This window comes from Pseudorca crassidens, chromosome 10, assembly GCF_039906515.1.
Source record: "Pseudorca crassidens isolate mPseCra1 chromosome 10, mPseCra1.hap1, whole genome shotgun sequence".
Classification (NCBI taxonomy): Eukaryota; Metazoa; Chordata; class Mammalia; order Artiodactyla; family Delphinidae; genus Pseudorca; species Pseudorca crassidens.
In genome coordinates, this window is record NC_090305.1 from 105,997,861 (window position 1) to 106,014,541 (window position 16,681).

The 16,681-nt window shown below is 54.5% G+C and overlaps 1 protein-coding gene across 3 annotated transcripts in view; it reads left to right on the forward strand.

Annotated features, from left to right (window-relative positions):
• RUVBL1 (RuvB like AAA ATPase 1) overlaps positions 1 to 10,584 on the forward strand; it is a 35,633-nt gene extending 25,049 nt beyond the window's left edge. For 2 of the 3 annotated variants that reach the window (XM_067755660.1, XM_067755661.1), the window contains exons 8-11: positions 497 to 695; positions 5,260 to 5,362; positions 9,181 to 9,272; positions 10,192 to 10,584. In XM_067755660.1, coding sequence (XP_067611761.1) covers positions 497 to 695; positions 5,260 to 5,362; positions 9,181 to 9,272; positions 10,192 to 10,351 — 554 coding nt within the window. In that variant the 3' untranslated portion in view covers positions 10,352 to 10,584. Of the gene's footprint in view, positions 1 to 496; positions 696 to 5,259; positions 5,363 to 9,163; positions 9,273 to 10,191 lie in introns of all 3 variants that reach the window. The other variant, XM_067755662.1, reaches the window with a different exon arrangement.
• The last annotated feature ends 6,097 nt before the right edge of the window (positions 10,585 to 16,681 follow it).

Below are 16,681 nucleotides of genomic sequence, written 5' to 3' on the forward strand. Positions count from 1 at the left end.
AGAACCTGTCATTCCTCACAGGTTTCCCTCCGGAGAGGATTCTGCACGCACCCTATTCCTTCCTCCAAGTACTTGATTGAAAGTTAATTAACGAAGCTTTGTCACACAGGGCCAAGAGAAAGGGTCATTCACCGAGTGCAGCACAGGGAAATTTGCATCTGAAAGCTCCCTTCTTCCTGGGTTGGGGGTGTGAGATAATAAGGCCTGGTGGGGAGTGTGACAGACATGCAGAATGTGGTAAAAGCCATTTACAAACTTAACAAAACACAACTCAGGGGAGGCAGCGAATTTTGTGACTTTTAGGTAAAGTTAACCCTATTTTCAGATGAAACTGAAGCCTGGAGTGGGGCTGTAGCCTGCTTGTGGGGTCACAGAGCTAGCAGTCAAACCCGGCCCTGAACTTAGGCTTGGATTGAGTTCGGGTGGAAGAGAAGAGAAAGGCGACAGCCTCCGCACCTGGCATTGACCCTGCTTGTCCATCCTTGCCGACTCCTAGATAAACTCCGAGGGGAGATTAACAAGGTGGTGAACAAGTACATCGACCAGGGCGTGGCAGAGCTGGTTCCGGGGGTGCTGTTCGTTGATGAGGTCCACATGCTGGACATCGAGTGCTTCACCTACCTGCACCGGGCGCTGGAGTCTTCCATTGCCCCCATCGTCATCTTTGCGTCCAACCGAGGCAACTGTGTCATCAGGTACCATGAGGCTTTTCCACCTTCTGCCCGGGCTCATGTGTTCCTCCAGGATCACTTTCATCCCGTAGTGTCGTGAGTCAGGATGAGGGTGAGGGGTGGTCGTGTTCATTTCGAGGGAAGCAGAGTGGCTTGACTTCACTCTGTCACGGTCACCAGCGCAGCAGCCATCCTGTTTCTGCATATGAGGGCCTCGTCGTGGTGACTGGGGTTCCACTGGGATGTGTCTTGGTCATCCGGTTGGAGTGGGCAAAGGTAAGGTCAGATGGGCCAGCCCTTGGCGACATGGCCTGTGTTAACTTCCGACCTCCTCCAAGCTCCAGGAGGTGTGTGTCTTGCCTTCACTTTTCAGAGAGGAAACAGAATGACAACGTGGTGTGCCCCTGGTCATAAAGCTAGGATGAGAACCCAGGCCTCTGACAGTGAAACCAGTCGTTTCTTTCTGGCCCAGACATTCTTGGAGCCACACTGGCACCTCCCCCCACCCAACCCCCTTAGGTCCACCTTCAAGAAGGGATCCCAGAGGACTCGCCCTTTTTTCAGCTCTCGAGCCTAAGCACCAGTGTGCCCAGTAGTTGGCTTACTGGTTTTCTGCACTCCCTTGAGTCTTGGGGCCTGGTCTCAGCAGTGCTAGGGCATGAGGGGGTGGTACAGAGCCCTCTTTAAGCCTGCAGCACAGTAGTGAGGGCAGCAGAGCCCCGGAGGCCACATGCTTCTGGTAGCAGGGGGGTGCAGGAATCTGGAAAGAGACCCCAAGGCCCTTGAGGGTCTCAGCACAGAGCTGGAGCCAAAGCTAGTGGGGAGCCTGGACTGCTGGTTCACCTAGACCTGCCTCGGAGGAGCTTTGTCTCTGCTGAGCTTATACAGAAGCCATGCTGCGGGCTGTGGGGCAGGCCCCCTGCTCAGGTGATCACTCTCGCTCAGAAAGAGGATTTGTGTGCACGATGCAAGTGCCTGTGGCGGCAGCATCTTGCATCCCCTCTTTGAATCCCTGTGATGATGTCTTGACAAGACCACCGCCTGTCATCATCACAGGTGTCTTCTGCAATCTTAAAGGGCCGGCAGCTTGTACCAGGTTCAGCCAGCGGGAGCCTGGCTACCTGGGCAACATCTGGAAACTGGACACGTGGCCTGGTGAGCGTGGTGTCCCTGCCGCACAGGCCCTGTCAGCTTCCTGGGCTTTGCTTTGGTCAGGCCTGCCTGGCTTCAGTCTGACAGCTGGCGGAAGGGCTCAGCCTGGGCGGATGGCGCCCCCTACCGAGGGAGCTCTGCTGATAGACGCCCCTCCCTCTCAGGCCCCGCAGAGCCAGGCAGCTTAGGGCAGGACCAAGATCTCTTAGGATCAGAGTCCTTCTCTTAGTCTCATCCCATCTAGGGGAAAAAAAAGTGCATAGAAAGGTGGCTCTGATCTCAGCTTGCCCAGTGGGGCCTGGGAAACTTGACCCCATCCCCGTCCAGAGGGATGTGAGTTCCAGAAACTATTTTTCACTAATATGTTGTCTGAAAGGAACTGTGTACCTAAGGTTCATAGCTTGGACAAATTTCCAGTCTTTGGTCTTTAATTCCTGAAAAATGCTTAGCAGTCTTTAAGCAGAGTTTTTTTGTTTAAATTTTTACTTTTATGGACTCAAAACTATAAGAAAAAAATTTAACATTTTCTTATAAATTCTGTTCTTTTGTGTTTTTTCCTCTAATCTTTTCTTCTTTAGACTTCTTATATTTATTATGTCTGAATTGAAGTTAATTTATCGTGAGTGTTAGAGAGTTGGGGATATTTTAAGACGGCAAGTTGAGGTCTTTTAAACATTTCCCAAGAGAATTCCTAAATAGGACCTAAAACAAGGAGAGACATACGGCTTAAATAGAAGTAAATAACTAAAAATTAAATGTAGTTTTTAAAGGTTATTTTGTTTAATATGAAGATTACAGATATACCAAATATACTAAAATTTGAATCATGATAGAATTTCATCTTTAATAATTCTTTTTTTTTTTGCGGTACGTGGGCCTCTCACTGTTGTGGCCTCTGCCGTTGAGGAGCACAGGCTCCGGACGCACAGGCTCAGCGGCCATGGCTCACGGGCCCAGCCGCTCCGCGGCATGTGGGATCCACCCGGAATGGGGCATAAACCCGTGTCCCCTGCATCGGCAGGCGGAGTGTCAACCACTGCGCCACCAGGGAAGCCCCCATCTTAATAATTCTTCGTTATTAGTTTTAGAAATATTTGTTGATGGAAAAGATTTGTTTTCTCTAATGGTATCTTAATATTTTATATTTGCTACTATTTTCCTTTTTGTTTGGAAAGGTCTTACTTATTTTTAAATATTAGATTTAACAATTATTGATGAAGCATTTTATTCTTTTTTTGAATTTTTTCATTGTGGTGAAATGTATATAACATAGAGTTTGCCATTTTAATTATTTTTATGTGTATGGTTCAGTGACACTAATTACCTTCACAATGTTGTACAGCCATCACCACCATCCATCTCCAGAACTTTTCCTTCACCTCAAACAGAAACTCTGTCCCCATTAACCAGTGAGTTCCATATCCCTTCCCCCAGCCCCTGGTAATCTCAGATGTACTCTGCTTCTGTGAATTTGCCTTTTCTGCGTATTTCCTATGGGTGGAATCATACAGTATTTGCCCCTCTGTGACTGACTTCTTTCACTTAGCGTAACATTTTCAAGGTTCATCCTGTTGTAGCATGTGTCAGGACATTTTATTCTTGCAGCAATAAATATACACTTACAGTTCAACTGACCAGATAGAGTTTCAACACATAGATTTTCTTTTACTGAAGTTATATTTCTAGAATGTTTACTTATTTTTGAAACTTACTGAAGGTTAGCTGCAAATGACCTGCCCTCGTTCTTTGACCGTAGACTGCAGGCTGGTCTCGCTGGGGAGGCCAGCCTCGGTGCTGATGGGCTCCTGAAGGCGGAGGCAGGCCCGGCTCAGCTCACTGAGCTTGTAGGCCCGGTGCCGCCAGGCTGGCCCAGCCCTCATCGCATCAGGAGCTGCCGCCCTGCGGCCCGGTGGGTTGGCGGGGTTCTTCTCCCGGGCCGCTCTCCTCTGGTCTGGCTAAGGATTCAAGAGAACGACAGGCAAAGGACGTGACGGGACAGTTCCCAGAACGAAATGAAGTAACAGGGAAAGCATTCAAATGATTCATTAGTAATCAAGGAAATGCAAATTCAGACGATGTGTTATACTCTTCGTTTTTCTACACCTTTAAGCAGCAAACTTTTTTTTTTAATAATTTTTTTTATTTATTTGTTTTTATTTTGGCTGCGTTGGGTGTTCGTTGCTGCGTGCGGGCTTTTCTCTTTTTGTGGAGAGCGGGGTTTACTCTTCATTGCAGTGCGTGGGCTTCTCATTGCAGTGGCTTCTCTTATTGCGGAGCATGGGCTCTAGGCACGTGGGCTTCAGTAGTTGTGGCACGCAGGCTCGGTAATTGTGTCTCTCAGGCTCTAGAGTGCAAGCTCAGTAGTTGTGGCGCACGGGCTTAGTTGCTGTATGGCATGTGGGATCTTCCCTGAGCCTTTGTCCCCTGCATTGTCAGGCAGATTCTTAACCACTGTGCCACCAGGGAAGCCCACAAACTTTTTTTTTTTTTTTTTTTTTTTGCTGCGTTAGGTCTTTGTTGCTGCGCTCAGGCTTTCTCTAGTTGCGGTGAGCGGGGGCTACTCTTCCTTGCGGTGCTTAGGCTTCTCATTGCAGTGGCTTCTCTTGTTGCAGAGCATGGGCTCAAGGTGCGCGGCTTCAGTAGTTGCAGCATGCGGGCTCGGTAGTTGTGGCTTGAGGGCTCTAGAGCGCAGGCTCAGTAGTTGTGGCGCACAGGCCCAGTTGCTCCGCGGCATGTGGGATCTTCCCAGACCAGGGATTGAACCTGTGTCCCCTGCATTGGCAGGCGGATTCTTAACCACTGCACCACCAGGAAGTCACAGCAAACTATTTAAGAATTAGAATACTCAGTACTGGCTACAGTGCAATGGGATCAGATCTCTCATGTAGCTGCGTAAATTAGGATATTCGTTCGTTCATTCACTCGTTTGATTAAGGAGATATTCACAGTAGTGTCATGCTCTGTGAGAGTTGCTGAGGAAATGTTCATGGCTGTATGCATACAATTATTTATCAAAACACCATGAATAATAATAGCAACAACTGGAAACTACCTAAATGCCCAACGGTTTGAATTAAGTAAAACACTTGATGGTCTGTTAAGACTGAAGCAACATGGACAAAAGCAAAAAAGAAAAAATCTACATACATAGTGTAACTTAAGAAAATTTGGCAAATACCTATTTGAATATTTTTAATGTGATTTTAGGTGGCTTTTTTTCTCCTCCCCAAATTTCCTGTGGTGTTGATATTTGCTAAAATAATGACGTTGTTTCTGACACCACCTGAGTTAGTAGTCTGTGTCCTCTGCGGTCCTGCCTCTGGCTCTCAGGGCGAGAACTAGCTGCTTTGTCATCGTGAGGGCCTCAGCCTTGTTTCCAGTGTCCAGTTTCTGGTCTCAGAGGGGCCTGAGCGATGTGGCACTTCTGGCCTTTCAGGGGCACGGAGGACATCGCCTCTCCCCACGGCATCCCTCTTGACCTTCTGGACCGAGTGATGATCATCCGGGCCACGCTGTACACCCCGCAGGAGATGAAGCAGGTGAGCGCCGCCCCCTTCTTCCCTCATTCGCTCCCCGTGTCCCCGATGCCCAGCGGGAAGGCCCCCCACCTGAACGGCGTGTGAGCCAACTGCACGTGGCCTGAAGTGGCACAAAACCTCAGCTGCCTGTGGCCTTGGCTGTTCTCTCTTCTACTCCATCCCTTCCTGTAAACTTAGGAAAGGGACAGTGAGAAAATCGCCTTGGTGACAGCCATTAGGGAGGCCACCAGCTCTAGGAAAGAGGCTGCAGAACATCATGTAGTGAGAGGCTCTAGCCTGGGCGCTGGCCCGCCAGGACCCACACAGGCACCTCTGGCAGGCGCAGAACCCAAGTCCTAGCGGAGGCTCTGCCCAGGCTGCTGCCGAGGCTGTGGAGATGGTAGTGAAACAGCATCACAAGTGTAGAGGGCGTGTGGAATGGAGGACACCAACCTAAGCTCACAGGAAGAGGCATGACGGTGCACAGGGGAGCATTTAGCTCAGCGCCCCACGTAGCGTGTGCTCAGCCCTGCATGAACTGAGTCTGGCTGAGGCTTGGGAGCGGGGGCTGGCGGGATGCATGGGATTGGCCTCGTCAACCCCATGTGTGCCCCACAGTGCCTCGGCACCCTTGGAAGCCCCAGTCCCCTTTCTGATGCTTCCAGGCAGTCGTTTCCCCCCTTTGACGGCTGAGTCACTGAGTGGCGAGTCCAGGACACAAAGCCAGGCTGTGCCCTGCAGAGCCCAGCCATCTGCTCTGCCCACCCTTGCCCCAGACGGTCTTGCTGAGGCATAGGTCTCTCACTGTGGGGTCAGCATGTGGCCACAGCTGGGGCCGTGGAGTGGCCCAGGGCTGCACTGACATCTCGGTGAGCTCTGCCGGACCCTCTCCTCGCCAGAGCACAGGCAGTCTTTGTTAGACATTGTGCTGGGCCATTTGATCCCCCGTCACCTCGAGGTAGGGAGAACTGTTTTCACTGGCATTCTTAAAGAGGAGGACACTGAGACTTAGGCTGGTTAACCTGCCCAAGCTCATACAGCTCGTCAGAGGCTAGGCGGTGGCAGGACGTATAACTGGAATCCAGGCTGTCTGATCCTGAAGCCTGTGTTTTTGATCGCTTTGCCGTCAGCCTCCTCCCCGCTAGAGGTGTCTCATCTGGGAGTGGAGCCCCTGTGGTAGCTGGTCAGCTAGCCTCTCCTTTTGGAGCTCAGAGGGCCGCTCCTGGACATGTGCCAGCAGCTCCCCTGCCTGCCTGCGGCCCGTCTGGCCTGGCCCCTGCTGGCATGTCTTGTTGACCAGCACGAGGAGCGCTGGTGGTGTGTGGAGCCAGAGATCTCCCTGCATAAGCAGCACAGACAGGACACCCATGCGGTTCTAGTTCACGGAAGCAGCTGGGTGTGTCAGTTAGGAGATGGCGTTCGTGGCTGGGGCCTTGTCACCAGGTGATGGTCTCTTGCTCTTGGATGAACGCTAGGTTGAAGCCAGGGCTTTCACTGCTGAGGAGCAGAAGCCAGAGCAGGGGAGAAACTGCCCCCTTCCCTACCCGGACTGTTGGACTGGAGCCCCAGCCTGTACCCCACGGTGCTTCGCGGCCTCTGTTCACCAGGAGACGAGCTCCCTCGGCTCAAGGCTGTCGTGCGGACCGAGGGAGACAGTGACGGCCACTCGGGGGGGTGCGGCCATCACGGCTGCTGTTCACAAACCCAGAGCACGCGGTCCTAGCTCCCTGGCACGTGCGCTGTGCTCCAGAGTGTGGAGGCTCGGCCAGGGGGTCTCTTCTCTGGCTTTCTCTGGGGTTAGCAGAGGATAGACCAGCTGCCAGATGAGCACGGCTTTGTTCGTGCTGTTCAGGGGACAACATCAGCATTTTTACTGGAGCCCGGGGTGAGTTTTTTAAAAAGCAAAGTAAATGTAACTTGTGTACTCTGCCATCAGCACTGACACCCTCATAAACTATCCCTGCAGGTTATTAAATGATTAAAGATCTAATTTATGAACTGTCCGTTTCCGAGCGGTCTGAAACAGGAGCTCCTGGGATTGCTCTGACCTGCTCTAGAGAGAATGAGAGCAGAGCATCCCTGACAGCCCTCCAGTGTCACCATGGCTTGCCGAAGGCCAGATGCTCCGGGCTGGTGCTCTTCCCCAGACCAGGTTCCAGAACCCAATGTTTGCGTCTCCTAGAGTTTCCAAAGGCCCCCAGGGGACTCCTTGGTCATCCCAACTGTGGGTGAGAAGCTCTTTCTATTTGGGAGCACAGAGCTGCCCAGCTGTGACGGTCATGGCCGGAGGGGAGTCCTGTGGCTGGAGCCTTCTGCTCTCTCCTTTCCCTGCCGTCCTTGTGCCCGTCCAGTAACGTCTCTGCTTAGCTGCATTTCACTTTGGACCCCAGACAGTGGACGCCTCACGCACGTACTAAGATTCTTTTGACAGAGGTCACACCTGGCAGCCCCCTGGCTGAACAGATGTGGCCAGTGCAGTGTTTGTGAAATGTTTAAATAAGTTGACAACATTCAGCAGTCAGGACATTTCATACAAAAATCTGAGTTCCAAGTCTCTCTTGACGAAATGAGAGCCTTTCCTGCCGGCACCCGGGCCTCAGCCCTGGCGGCGCTGGTTGCAGCAGCGGGGCTACCTTGCCTGGTACGTGCCGGCCCGTCCACCTCGGCCCCCCCGTCCGCTCACTGCTGACATCTGCGGGACCTGGTTCCTACCGAGCCGGGCCTTTCTCATTGACAGCGGCTGCCACGCTGGGTCCCCTTAACCAGGGTCACCAGACGCTAACCTCCGTACCCCTGCAGCTCCTGCCCTCGGGGTCTCTGCCTGAGAGCCGAACGCCCGTTTGAAGTGTCCACCTCCTAACCCTCTGGTCCCTCTCCCCTTGTGAGGCTTGGCTGGGGGCCCAGTCTTTCCCACTTCCACGCCTGTATCCCGGGTGTGTTTATGGCTTTAATTTAAACAGGGGCTTCTTGATAACTTGTTTACGAAGCTGCCAAAGTGAAGAATTCCTGTATTATATGAGGCTCGAAGCCCTCGAGTTATCTCAGCGCCACAACACACAGCATCATTATCCCGCTGCCCCTTATCACTCAGTGCTGTGCGCCTGCAGGATCCTGGTGCCACTTGTGTTACTGTGTCCCCACGCCAGCCTGCTTCCCCTCCAACTTCACCAGGATCTCAAACCGCACAAGCGTCAGCCTCTTCTTTCTTGACAGATGAGATATCTCCCAGTGATGTTATGAGAGCTGGTAAATGCTTAAAAGTAACTTTTAAATTTTATTTAAGCATCGCATTTGTCAAGCAAATAAGAAGTGTCTCTTCTTTTTTTTTTTTTTTTTTTTTTTGCGGTACGCGGGCCTCTCACTGTTGTGGCCTCTCCCGTTGCGGAGCACAGGCTCCGGACGCGCAGGCTCAGCGGCCATGGCTCACGGGCCCAGCCGCTCCACGGCACGTGGGATCTTCCCAGACCGGGGCACGAACCCGTGTCCCCTGCATCGGCAGGCGGACTCTCAACCACTGCGCCACCAGGGAAGCCCAGAAGTGTCTCTTCTTGCCTGAGTGCTTAGAGGTGGCGGTGCCCCTGCTGGGGAGGTTAGCTGCCACTGAGGGAGCCGGGGCAGGCAGGGTGGGCGCAGGGGCAGCGCCGCCCTGGTGCACACCTCGGGGTACCAGCTGCCTTCCAGTCGGCGTGGGGCTGTGCCCCCGACTTGTGCGAGGACAGCAGCGCCCGCGGGGTCGGCTCTGCCCCACCGGCCCCGCTTGGGGCATCTGTGCTATTAGGAGGTGGGATGGGAACACTTGAGGTCTGTCACTGTTGATCACAGTGTTTCTCCTCCAAAAGATCATTAAAATCCGAGCCCAGACAGAGGGAATCAACATCAGTGAGGAGGCGCTGAACCACCTGGGGGAGATCGGTACCAAGACCACTCTGAGGTGAGCTGGCCGTGCCCGGACCCCACCAGCGCCTTCCCAGGGCGCGGGACCGTGCCTGCCCTTCCAGGATGGTGGGTCTCATCCTGCGGCAGGTGCAGCACAGCTAGACAGTGGTGTTGAGAAAGCTGAGCGACAGGTTAAGTCCCCCCCCGTCCTGTAGCAGACGGTCCTGCTGGTGGAGAGCGTGCTCTGCCTGGTGGCCCCCTGCGTGGAGGAGATGGACGGAACCGGAGACCGGGTGCAGGGCAGACAGCCCCTCTGCTCCGGCCCTGTGCTGCAGCGTCTGCTGGGCGGGGAGGAGCACAGGCAGAGGTGGCTCTCCTGACTGCCCACCAGCGGCCGGAAGCCAGTTGCTTGGAGGGTGACCCTTCTCAGTGTCCTGACTGCTTATGAGTCATGACTTCACAGTGTTCGGCCTGGCCGTTTCCCTTTGAGTCAGTTCCTCGCCCCTAAGGTTGAAGCAGAATGCAGGCTGTTTTGTTTGGGTGGAGTGGTGCTCTCAGAAACTCCTGGACTTTTTGCCTTTGGTTGGGGCCTTTGTTTTCATGGGGCTGTGTGTTCATTTCTCCGCCATGGTCCCTGTCCCGATCTGGACCCTGGCGTTGCCTGCTTGCCGCTGTAGACATCCAGGATTGTGGTCCCTTCCCAGCAGTGGTGGAGGGCCTCCTGCTGGAGGGGAGGACCTCTAGGCAGTGACAGGTTCCGGGAGCAGGGCTTATACGTCATGCCGGTGGCTTCTGGCCTCTCCCTGGTGAGGCTATGACTCCAGGTCTCTGAAAAGTGCAACTCTCCCCTTGTCTGCTGTGTCTGCAGCAGCTGGCACAAGCTTCTGCAGCTCCCTCAGTGCACCTGCTGACTTGGGGAGGGGGCTCCCATCCGTGGCCCTGCTTCACACCTGCCTTGGCCCCGGCCGCTCTAGGTACGCGGTGCAGCTGCTGACCCCGGCCAACCTGCTGGCCAAGATCAACGGGAAGGACGGCATTGAGAAGGAGCACGTCGAGGAGATCAGTGAGCTCTTCTACGACGCCAAGTCCTCAGCCAAAATCCTGGCTGACCAGCAGGACAAGTACATGAAGTGAGACGGCCGGGGTCTTCTGCGCGGAGACTCCGGGTAGGCCTGCTCCCGCTCTGGCCTGTGGGTAGGCGGCTTGCCCCCGGGCTGGGCTTTCCCCACTCGGGCGGGTGGCAGCGCTGTCAGTTAGTGTGGAAGAGTTTCTTTTTAAGTTATCGTGACTCATCCCGTGGTTGCTTTGAAGAAACCCTGCCTTATCTGGTGTGTTTTCTAATAAACCCTGATAGGTTATTTTGATGATACCTGTCTGACTTTTCTTTTAATTTTTTAAGGCGTAAACTTTGTGTTTTAGAGCAGCTGGAGATGTACAGAATTGCTGTGAAGATGGTGCAGGGGTCCCTTGCTGTCAACATCTTACAGCCACGTGGCATGTTTGTCGTGTGCGATGAGCCCGCAGCACGTGTCCTTGTGCTTTGTGCATGCTTTCTCAGTGATCCGCTGTCCTCTCTGTCCCAGGGTCCGTCCAGGGCCCGCGTCACATTCAGTCGTCATGTCTCTTGTGGTTTCCTGGCTGTGACAGTTGCTCAGACGTTCCTTGTCTTTGATGACCTTGACGGTTTTGAGGAGTGCTGGTCAGGTACTCTGTCCAATATCCCTCAGTGGGGCTTGTTTGATGTTTTTCTCATAATTAAACTGGGATTGAGGGTCACTGGGAGGAAGAGCACAGGGAAAGGGACATTTCCATCACGTCCTGTCAAAGGTGCGGCCGCCGGTAGGCTCACGGCTGTTGTGTTGACCTCGATCACCCGGCTGAGGATGTGCTGTTGGGTTTCTCCATCTCCCTTTCCTCACTGTCCTTCTGGGAAGGCGTCTCTAAGCACAGCCCTCACAGAGGGGAGGGGAGCTTGCTCCACCTCCGGGAGGGCTGAGGTCACCTGTTCTCCCCATTTGCTCATTTATTCAGTCATTTCTATCAGGATGGACTCACGGAAATTTATTATATATTTGGGTTATAACCCAATATGCCTTTATTTTGTTGCTCAAATTGTTCCAGCTTTGACCGTTGGGACCCCTGTCAGTTGGCTCCTGTGTCCCTCTGCTGGGCCCCCCTCACTGCGACTGGGAGGGAGGGGCAGTGGAGCGCCTAGCAGACGCCACAGTGTGCTGTGTGCCAGGCCCGGTCCTTGTCTCCAGCGCAGTGCTGATCATTTGAGGCAGGGCTCAGCCCAGCAGCAGTGCCACACGGGCAGGGTCTTCCTGCTGTTACTGTGTGTGGGAGAGGGGACCAAACAAAGATGGTCATCTTGATCTAATCACCACCTTAATGCAAGCCGGCCAGCACCGCTGTTCCCCATGTAGTGACAGTCACCTGAGCGTGTGCAGGAGGCCGGGCAGGAGGGCTGAGGCCTGGGGATCCGTCCAGCCCTTGGAGGGCCGCCAGGCCCTGAGAAGGCCCCAAGCGAATTCATGCTGCCAAAATGGATCTTCTGTGGCCCCGCCCCTGAGGGAGATCCCAGCGTGGGGCTCTTGGGGGTGTGTGTGAGGCACCCAGGCACAGGGAGGGGTGGTGGGACGCTTCCTGAGGCCAGGGCTGTGCGCTCAGGCCTGACGTGGCTACCCGTCTCCTCCAAGGCTGCACCTGTGTCTCCGGTCTCCCAACTTAAGCCACATAGGAACAAAGGAAGAGTGATGCCTGAGACGCAGCGAGAGCCCGTCGTGCACTAGGGCCTGTGTGATGCTGTGCATTTCCTTCCGCGTTCTCTCAGGAGCCCCGCGGGATGGGTACTGGTTAAGTCACTTGCCCAGCTAGTAAGGATGAATCAGCCGGTTGGTGTCTGTGCTCCTAACCCCTGTGGCTAACCTGCCTTCCTCAGTGTGCCAAGGTGTTGGAGGGGCCTTCGAGCCCTGACCTCTGTGCCGGGCAGGTGAGGCAGGCAGGGCTGGTGTGAGGAAAGTCATACCCTAGAGGACAGAACCAGGCTCTGCCCTGGCTGGACCTCCTCCTCCAGCCCAGCTTGGGCGGAGATCTTCCCAGCTGCACAGGGGCCGTGCCGTCCAGAGCAGTCCTGGGGAGGACGGCCATGTGTGGTCATGGCCCCCTGTCCTGCTCCTCAGGTCTCCTGGCCTTGGTGGTGCCCAGAGAGACGGCCTCCTCGTTCGTCTGTGCTCCACAGTGAGGGAGATGGTTCTGGACAGGTAGGAAGGTTGGGTTATTTTAATCCCTCCTATTTTTTCCAGCAAAGCCTGTGATTATTACATTAATCTTCCAGGCGAAGTTTTTACGACCGATCCCTCGCCGACTATGAGAAGTTTCTCCATCCATTACCAAGGCGGAAACAGACCCTGGTGGGGAGGAAAATATTTGTTATATCTTATCAGGCTGACACACAAGCTACCAACAATTACAGCAGCCCCATTTTTTGCACTATTTCAGCTCTGTCGTGAAGAATTGTAATATTAACGTGAGGCGGGGTGGGGGCTGGTTGTAGGAAGTGGCTGTTTTTCCAGGCTCTGGGCCTGGGCTCTCTTGGGTGCCTCCCAGCAAGCGAGTTGGGTGGCTGAGGAGTGTTTGCGTGAACCCCAGCTCCCTGTTCCTGTGCTAATGGCCAGGAATGCGAGCGGGCCGGAGGGGCTCTTGAAAGATGGGTCCCTGGCCCTCGCTGGGGAGCCACCTTGGCTTCTCCTTCGTTTTCTCAGCCCTGGTGTCTTTTCACCACCACACCTCTTAGGTTACACCCCCTAGATTGCTTCTTAGAATATTTTGGTTTTTAGGATTAAACAGATGATGGTGACTTACTGGTTATTTTTCTAATAAAATGGAGCCGCACAGTGGTGGGGGGCACTCCCTGCTGGCCTCCATGTCTCAGACCCCAGCGGGCCTCTGCCAGGAAAGCACCAGATGCTGGGCACCCAACCCTGCATCTGGACCAGCCTGAGCAGCCCCTGCCCTGGAGGGATTCCAGGCAGAGGCGGCAGGTGGGAGAGGGGAGCAGAGGGGTCCAGGGGCATGGCAGGCAGGGGCGCGGTTTGGATTGTTTGGCCCTTGATCCCTCTGGTCCTAGAGCTTTGGTTTCCTCCTCTGTAGGATGGGGGCAGTCATATCGCGTAGGTCTGTGTGCGGACTTGGTGGGGTGACATGTGGCTGCATTAGGCACTCGAGATACTATGATTCAGAGAAGAGTTCCCGATCCCTGTCCCTCTTGGAAGAAGCGAAGGTCACACTTTATCCAACAGGAGCTGGAAGCCGTTAGGCTCTGCCCTTCCCGATCCCAGAGGGCAGGCCCTGGCAAGGCCTGGAGGTCCCCTGTGGCTGGACGCTTCTGTTAAGCCCAGCAGGATAAGCCCCAGCTCAGGGCCCACAGGCTCTGGAGCAGAGGGGAGAGAACGGGCAGAGGCGTGGGCTTTTGCCTCCGCGTCCACCACATCCACGAATGATGTGCTGGGCGTCCCTGGGCCCCTGGCCCCCCATCCCCAGTGAGGCCCAGGCAGGGCTGGGCAACCAGAGGGGAGGAGTGGCTGCCCGCGTTGTCCCAGCCCAGCCCTCCCTTTGGTGTCTGGGAACAGGCCCACTGAGAGGTAGAACGGGGTCCACCCATCCAGTCGTCGTCTTGCCTCCTCCATTTATTGGGGATAGCAGGCCCCAGGGACAGGGTGCAGGGTGCCGGGGCGCGGGGAGGGCGGCCGCCGGGCTGGCTGTCGCCGGCTGGTCCTGTCGCCCTGGCCGTCACTCGCGGCAGGCGCAGTGATTAATGGCCGGGCCGCGCTGCCCGGGCCGCCGTCAGCGCGCGTCTGCGGCGATGGATTCGCTGTCAGGCTCCCGGCCCGCGCTGACCCCGGCCCGGCCGGCGCGATCAATGGGCGGCGCGCACTGCGGCTGGGCCGACGCGATAAGATGCGCCGATGGGCGCCCGCCGGCTGCCCGCTCGACACAGCTGTCGCCTAGTGATTAATGGGGATGCTGTGGTGCGGGGGGCGCGCGCAGGCGCGCGCGGGACCGCCGGTCCCAGGACACGCATGCGCGGCCCCGCACGAGGGTTGGGCAGGGGGACAGCTGTGAGACCTCCACCCGCGGGCCGCCAGCCTCGCCCACGGCCCGGCGTCTCTGAAAACCCCGGGTCTGGCCCGGTAGCCCGCACGCTCCCCCCGGCCCCGTGCGAGAGGGCGTACAGGCTCCGGACAGCTGCCGGCAGGCCGCAGGGAAGCAGTGTGAGCCGGTGCTTCGGGGGCGGACTGGAGGGCTTCCCCGAGGAGGTGACAGGGGCGAGCAGCTGCTGGGGTCGCGCCAGGCCCTCCTCCCCCTTTCCGGGGTCTCCGCAGCCTCCCCGCCGCGCGCCGCCCGCCCCGCCCCTCCTCAAGGGGGCGTGGGCAAGCCTGGCCAGGCCGGGGCCGGGCAGGGAGGGAGTGTGTGACCGAACGCGCACGTGGGAAGAGAGCAGTCAGGGAAAGCTTACTGAGCTGGGCTTTTAATTAAAAAAAAAAAAAAATATATATATATATATATATATGAACATGGATCAAAATGTAAAAAGTGCAAAGCGGTGTAGGTGAACAACCTCCTTCGCCCCCTGCCGTCAGCCACCCTATGCTTCCCAGCATTTATTAGGAGAAATTTCAAAGATAAGGAAAGTTGCAGGGCTCTGGAGCAGAGAGGAGAGAATGGGCAGAGGCCCGGGCTTTACTACGTATCCACGACTTAGCAATACGCTGAGTGAAACAAATCAGACACAGAAAGCCAGCTACCTGTGATCCCACTTATATGTGGAATCTAAAAAGCAAAACAAAAAAACCAAGCTCGCAGATACAGGGACAGGTCGGTAGTTGCCAGAGGCGGGAGGGAGGGGCTGGGTGAAATGGGTGAAGGGGTCAAATGGGTGAAGGTACAAACTTGCAGTTATAAAATAAATAAGTCCTGGGGATGTAATGTAGAGCATGGTGATGATAGTGAATAACACTGTATTGCATATTTGAAAGTTGCTGAGAGAGGTCTTAAAAAGTTTTCATCACAAGGGGAAACAAATGTGTAACTAACTGTGCGTGGTGTTGGATGTTAGTTAACTAGACTTATTGTGGTGATCATTTTGCAGTATATACAAATGTTGAATCATGTTGTACACCTGAAACTAATATAATGTATGTCAATTATATCTCAATTTTCAAAAGGAAAAAGCAGTTGCAGGAACCTGTGAATACCTGTATCCCTGTCACCTGGGTGCTCTCCGTCTTCCCTCCATCCTTCAGTCCATTTTTATCCTGTCTTAAGCATTTCACAGTCAGTTGCAGACATCAGGCCACATCATGCATATATGTACTTTTAATACTTCGGCATATGTACAGTTACCTAGAGTTGGATATTTGTTTGTTTTTTAAAAGGTTAAATGTGTACACAGTGAACTGCACTAACCCTAAGTGGACAATTCCATGAGTTTTGATAAATGAAACCCAGGTCGTGTCAAGCATGTTCCTGTCACCCCAGAAAGCTCCCTTAGGCCTCTGCCCAGTCAATCTCCAACACGCTAACCAGAGGCATCACTGTTCTGGTTTTTCCCACCACAGATCAGCTTTGCCTGCTCTGCAACATCATAAAAATGGGATCATAGCGTGTGGACATCTCTTTTGTGATTGGTTTCTTTCAACCGCCTTTGAATTGTGAGATCCCAGCCCTCGTGTCAGCAGTTGTTGTGACGTCGGAGTGTGATGCTGTGTGGGGTAGTGCTGTTTGTTCGTCTTTTTGTACGAGTCTCTGGGTGGCATCCCATCTTATTTCTCTGGGGTAAATACCCAGGAGTGGAATAGCTGAGCATAGGATACACAGATGTTGAGTTTCATGAGAACTTGCTAGGCCTTTTCATGACGTACAGTCCATTTTTTATCCCTCCCCTGACTCTGCCTTTAAACACAAATAGCGTACATTGTTCTGCTTCTTGTCTTTTTTTTCCCCTCAACAGCACATCCTGGAGTTTCTTCTAACTCAGGATGTAAAGGATATTCTCCTAGTTCCTTTCCACAGAAAGGAGATGCTGTAATTTATTCTCTCCCCTTCTTACGGGCTTTTAGATGTTTCTCTCCTTGAGCTGGGCTTTGCAGGATGAACAGGAGTTTGGCAGGCAGACAGACAGAGGGAAACTGCGGCAAGTCCCAGAGGCTTGGTGGGCACCACAGAACTCCAACTGTTAGGATGTGGCTTTCTGAGGGCGGACGCAGCTCTCGCCCTGTGTACCCCGGGACCTGCTGTGTGCCGGGTGAAAGGAACGGGTGACATGGACGTGTGCTGGCCACAGGCTCGGGGCAGGGTGATGGCACGCCCCAGAGGGTTTGGGGCAGGGGAGTGAGGGGGGGTACTGCCCAAGGGACAGTCCGTCTGGGGCTCTCCGGAACCAGGCACTGGTGCGTGTTGCAG